The sequence below is a fragment of the Phocoena phocoena genome, chromosome 1 (genome assembly GCF_963924675.1).
Source record: "Phocoena phocoena chromosome 1, mPhoPho1.1, whole genome shotgun sequence".
Taxonomy (NCBI): Eukaryota; Metazoa; Chordata; class Mammalia; order Artiodactyla; family Phocoenidae; genus Phocoena; species Phocoena phocoena.
In genome coordinates, this window is record NC_089219.1 from 87911431 (window position 1) to 87917430 (window position 6000).

Sequence of the window (6000 nt, forward strand, 5' to 3'; positions counted from 1 at the left end):
ACCCAGTGTTCTTGAGATGATTGTTAGCAGTATTTCAGAAACAGAAAGCATAATTTGACTCTTTTCCTTTGGCAGAAAATCATTCCCTTCACAACATGCGACCCTTGCTGCCTTTGCAGCTGTGTACATTTCGGTAAGTAACTGGGTCTTTTTTGTCAAACTGCGTTCTAGAGAAAATCAGAGAAATGAGTGTTGTCTCCAATGACTAATTAGATTATATAGCTGTGTAATAGAAGAACAGTAAACTTTAGCACAGCAGTCCTTCAATACAATGGCATCAGAAATAGAAACTGGATGCTACTATAAAGAGTAAGGTAATTTTTTGACACAGTCATAATGTTTATTTAGCCTCATACCTCTTTAATGTAATATTATACTTCACGGGAGGATATTGTAAACTACATGAATGTTATAAATTCTAAAATTGAAAGAATTGTGTTAAGTACACACACACACACACACACACACACACACATACACACACACCACACATTTTCGTTTCAGTTTTTATGTAACAGTGAGTTCTAAGTCAGTGTTGATAAATGCTATACAATGAATTGTCACCATATCTGATTAATAGTCCACTAGATCTTATGTGAAAAAAATGGATTGAAATTACGTGACAAATAACATGGAGACTAACCCGTTATCTGGATAATTCTACGGCTTCAATTTTTTTCCAGATTTTTGTGTAATTATATGAGAGATCTGTTATTTATTTGATGAATTTTGTCATGTATTTCCTTTTTCTCAGGTATAGAATATAGCCATAGCAGGGGGAATGGAACAGTAAAATTGATGTCACGTGTATCAGACTTTTGAGTTTACCTTTTTATTTGATTATAATTGAATAGTAAAATGACCTTTCTTACATACTTAATCCAGTTCTTTCATTTTAAAGATGTACTTCAATTCCACACTAACGGATTCCTCTAAGCTTCTGAAACCTCTCTTGGTCTTCACCTTTATCATCTGTGGAATCATCTGTGGGCTAACACGGATAACTCAGTATAAGAACCACCCAGTTGATGTCTATTGTGGCTTTTTAATAGGAGGAGGAATTGCTCTATACTTGGTAAATAATTTATTACTATTCAATAAAGCACAGTTTAAAACGGAAAACATGCAGAAAATTTGTTTTGCACTGTAATGATTTACTTGCAATATAGTTTATATCTATGAGAAAATCTCTGACTGCATCTCCATTCTAAGCCAAAACATATATCCCACTTTCAGTAAAATAATTTACTAAACTCTTACCATGGGCCAGAAACTGTGATTTTAGAAAGATTATTGCATTTTACCCTTACCCCTCCCACCAAAAACAAAAGTCAAGGGCTACTATTACTAGTATAATTTTATAGATAAGGAAAGTAAGGTTAGTGAAAGTGAAAGTTTAATGGAAAATTATATACTTTGCCCAACATCACAAATGTAGCATCTGGATATAACTATGATCCAACTAATATTGAATTCTTTAGCAGTACTCTATTTTCAAGGCCGATCTTCCTTCAAGAATACCCTCAACATAAGGAAACTGAGATTGTCCATTTCATTCATTCATTCATTTTACATTTATTCAATATCTGATCCGTGCCAGGTACTATACTGAGCATCGGAACACTAATAAATAAGGTACATCTTTTATGAGTTTCAGTGCAAAGATTAATAAAAGTATAAATGATTACAACATGTTAAATGATGTATTAGGTATGAACAAAGAGCTCTGAGGATAGCAAACTGCCCAAGGAAGTTAGGGAAGTCTTCATAGAAGTGATACGGTTTTTAAAAAATGAGAGTTTCTTAGGGTAAAGAAAGGAGGGCATCCAAGCTGAAGAAACTGCATATGCAAAAAGATGGACATGTGAATGAGCGAGTCTAAGTGGAGGGTGAGGGAACAGAAGGAATGAGAGATAGTGGCCAGGTTTCTAGCTTGAAAGACTGGCAGATGGTGACTTCATTAGCTGACCTGGTAAATAATAGAGGAAGCAAACTGGTGGAGGCAAAGGAGGTGTACAAACTCAATTTAAGGATCAACAGGCAGTTGAATAGTTGGGTCTGGAGCTTAAAGTAGCAATGAGTGGTGGAGAATAGATTCGGGAATCATGGACATTATCGGTGGAAGTACCATTATAGTTATGGCGGTATATAAAATTGCCAGGTCCTAAGAACAAAAGGAGCCAGGGAAGCACCAATATGCAAGCCGCTTGCAGAAGAAAAAAGGCAACAATGAAAGAAACTAAGAGGATCTACAGAGAAATAAAAATTAACTGTCTATTGGAACCATTCTAAATCTTGTGGTCTTGGTGTACTTGTGAAAGGCATTACGAGAAAATGCTTACAAAAAATAGTAAACGTACTGAAGTGAGCATTGATTTATTTTTTTTCATTTTTATATTCTAGCATAGTCAGGATTGTCACTTCAAATCTCATACTGCCTCATATACTTTCTTCGGTGGAGGAGAAAGCCATCAAATGAAAGTTAGTGTGTCAGGAATTGTGCATAAGCCTGTGTTGCCCATGGGAGTATTCACTGGCAACGGGTGTTACAGAGTATGACTGAGAACTGTTTCTCTCCAGTTCATGTATTGCTTTTGTACATGTCTGATTTTCATGGTTTCCTGGAGTCCCAAGGGTTTGGGCTTGAATCTCAATTCTCCTGCTATTTGGCCAAGTTTTCTTCACCTGTAAAATGAGGATAATAACTATCTGCCTCGTATCATAAGAAGGATTAAACAGCTATATTTATTAAGCCCATTGCTGGGCACTGAATTTTGAACAACATAAGCAGAGGTTATGTACAGTCTAGTGGAGGATGGTCCTAGACTTAACAAATTTAAATACAATCATTTTTTAAACTAATTTTTATTGGAGTATAGTTGCTTTAGAATGTTGTGTTAGGTTCTTGCTGTACAGCAAAGTGAATCAGTCATACATATACATATATCCACTCTTTTTAAGATTTTTTCCCATTTAGGTCATCACAGAGTACTGAGTAGAGTTCCCTGTGCTATACAGTAATTATTAATGGAACATTAGGGAGGGACTGTTCATCCTGGAAACTCTGGCAGTGTGAGCGTAGATAGGTATTATTTAGAAGAAGATTTTAAACAGGAATTAAAGTACTTGGAGAGGCAGAATCTTGACTATATTCCATTCCTGTTTACATTCTGCCCTGAAACTGTAAATTTATCAGTTCTAAGCCAATGCTGTTGTTCATTTTTAGGCACTCTATAAAATGTCAAATCCGTAAAATTCCTTCCATTTGATTTGAAAAGCAGACAGTGGCTACCTTCTATTGAAATTAGCTTGCAAATAGGTATTTGCTGCTGGCTCTTATCTCTAAACTAAACATCTCAAAAACTAAAAATCCAGCAGGGATTAGAGCATCTATGTGTCAAAAGCCTAAAATTTCTGAAGCTGAACTTTAGGCTTTTTCAGATTTTTATCCCCCAAATCTGAAACAAACAAAAAATTGACGACCTGAGTATGAAGACAAGATTAAATAAAGTTTGGTTCAAATTTACTGTAATAGTACTGAGTTGATCAAATACTGCTTTCAAAATTTAAGACCAGGTTTAAATCAGGAAAGAACATGAATGCCCCAATCTAGTGACAGTTTCTGCCCTCTCTTCCAAGAACACTCTGGAAAATGTTGAACAGAGGGCTGTGCTCCATGTGAGTTGTGAAAATATGTGTCTCTGGCCCCACTACAAAATCTGATATCATGTTTTATGAATGATTCATTGTTCTGTATTTCCACATCTGTTCTGCTTTCCATCATGAGGTATGATTGAAAATGGTAGACAATATAAATCAGCTAAGCCATTTGAGGTGTCACTCAACAAGTGGTTCATAAATCCAGAAAAATGAATTCCTTTGAAAAGGGGAAGAATGCTCTGATTTCTTTCATTGTCTGACTTCTCTTCTCAAAACAGAGGACAAGATTGTCAAAAACATCCCAGTGGGATGGAGAAAGGAGAGAAAATCCAACTAATAATAAAAAGTAATGGGACTTCCCTGGTGGTGCAGTGGTTGAGAGTCCGCCTGCCGATGCAGGGGACACGGGTTTGTGCCCCAGTCCGGGAAGATTCCACATGCCGCAGAGCGGCTGGGCCCGTGAGCCATGGCCGCTGAGCCTGCGCGTCCGGAGCCTGTGCTCCGCAACGGGAGAGGCCACAACAGTGAGAGGCCCACATACCGCCAAAAAAAAAAAAAAAAAAAAAGTAATGGACTCCATAGTTCTGAACAGTTAGTTCAGTGATTTATGATATAACTTACAAACTATTTCCTGAGTAATTGTACCTTTAGGTTTTGGTTATTTGTATTAGTCAATGGTTTATAGAGAACACACACTTATTTATGTGCCTCAGTACATCCTCCAAGGCAAACTCCCAGTAACCATGTCTTCTAATGCATGATATTTATTGTTTCTTCCAACATTAGGGTCTGTATGCTGTGGGGAATTTTCTGCCTAGCGAAGACAGTATGTTTCAGCACAGAGAAGCCCTCAGGTCTCTGACAGACCTCAATCAAGACCCCAGCCGAGTTTTATCTGCTAAAAATGGTAGCAGTAGTGACGGAATTGCTCACACAGAAGGCATCCTCAACCGAAACCATAGAGATGCTAGCTCATTGACAAACCTCAAAAGGGCAAATGCTGATGTAGAAATCATCACTCCACGGAGCCCCATGGGGAAGGAAAACATGGTTACCTTCAGCAATACCTTGCCTAGAGCCAACACCCCATCCGTGGAAGACCCTGTGAGAAGAAACGCCACCATTCATGCCTCTATGGATTCTGCTAGATCCAAGCAGCTCCTCACCCAGTGGAAGAATAAGAATGAAAGTCGTAAGTTGTCCCTGCAGGTTATAGAGACCGAGCCTGGACAGTCACCACCCAGATCCATTGAAATGAGGTCAAGCTCGGAGCCGTCGAGGGTGGGGGTCAATGGAGACCACCATGGTCCCGGCAATCAGTACCTCAAGATCCAGCCTGGCACCGTCCCTGGGTGTAACAACAGTATGCCTGGGGGACCAAGAGTGTCCATTCAGTCCCGCCCCGGGTCCTCACAGTTAGTGCACATCCCTGAGGAGACGCAGGAAAACATAAGCACCTCCCCCAAAAGCAGCTCCGCTCGGGCCAAGTGGCTGAAAGCTGCGGAGAAGACCGTGGCCTGTAATAGAAGCAACAGCCAGCCTCGAATCATGCAAGTCATAGCCATGTCCAAGCAGCAGGGCGTCCTCCAAAGCAGCCCCAAGAACACCGAAGGCAGTACGGTCTCCTGCACTGGCTCCATCCGCTACAAAACCTTGACAGACCACGAGCCCAGTGGGATCGTGAGGGTTGAGGCTCACCCGGAGAACAACAGGCCCGTCATACAGATCCCATCCACCGAAGGTGAAGGCAGTGGCTCCTGGAAATGGAAAGCCCCTGAAAAGGGCAACCTTCGCCAAACTTATGAACTCAACGATCTCAACAGGGACTCCGAAAGCTGTGAGTCCCTGAAAGACAGTTATGGTTCTGGAGATCGAAAGAGAAGCAACATTGATAACCATGAGCATCACCACCATGGAATCACCACCATCCGTGTCACCCCAGTAGAGGGCAGCGAAATTGGTTCAGAGACCCTGTCCATTTCTTCCTCCCGCGACTCCACCCTGCGGAGAAAGGGCAACATCATCTTAATTCCTGAAAGAAGCAGCAGCCCTGAAAACACTAGGAATATCTTCTACAAAGGAACCTCCCCAACGCGGGCTTATAAGGATTGAGGGATGGCCATTCAATCACTTGGGCCACCCCCAAAAGACCACGTGTAGATTCTACCAGTGCTCTGTTCCAGCGAATCGAGAACCTTCTCACCAAACTAGATTATACACCATCAGCCCGGAACTCAGTGACTCTTGAGAACTACTCTACCCAAGCTTGTAGACTTCACATCAAGGGGAGGGAAAAGCACAATGCAAGAACCTAACTAATGTGATAATGTGAAGACTCTT

General features: G+C 40.5%; 1 protein-coding gene across 2 annotated transcripts in view; it reads left to right on the top strand.

The window, feature by feature from the left end:
* Nucleotides 1–5772, top strand: part of PLPPR4 (phospholipid phosphatase related 4) — a 36363-nt gene extending 30591 nt beyond the window's left edge. Inside the window, exons 5-7 of one of the 2 annotated variants that reach the window (XM_065884703.1) lie at nucleotides 76–133; nucleotides 902–1075; nucleotides 4447–5772. In XM_065884703.1, coding sequence (XP_065740775.1) covers nucleotides 76–133; nucleotides 902–1075; nucleotides 4447–5772 — 1558 coding nt within the window. The remainder of the gene's footprint in view (nucleotides 1–75; nucleotides 134–901; nucleotides 1076–4446) is intronic. The other variant, XM_065884692.1, reaches the window with a different exon arrangement.
* The last annotated feature ends 228 nt before the right edge of the window (nucleotides 5773–6000 follow it).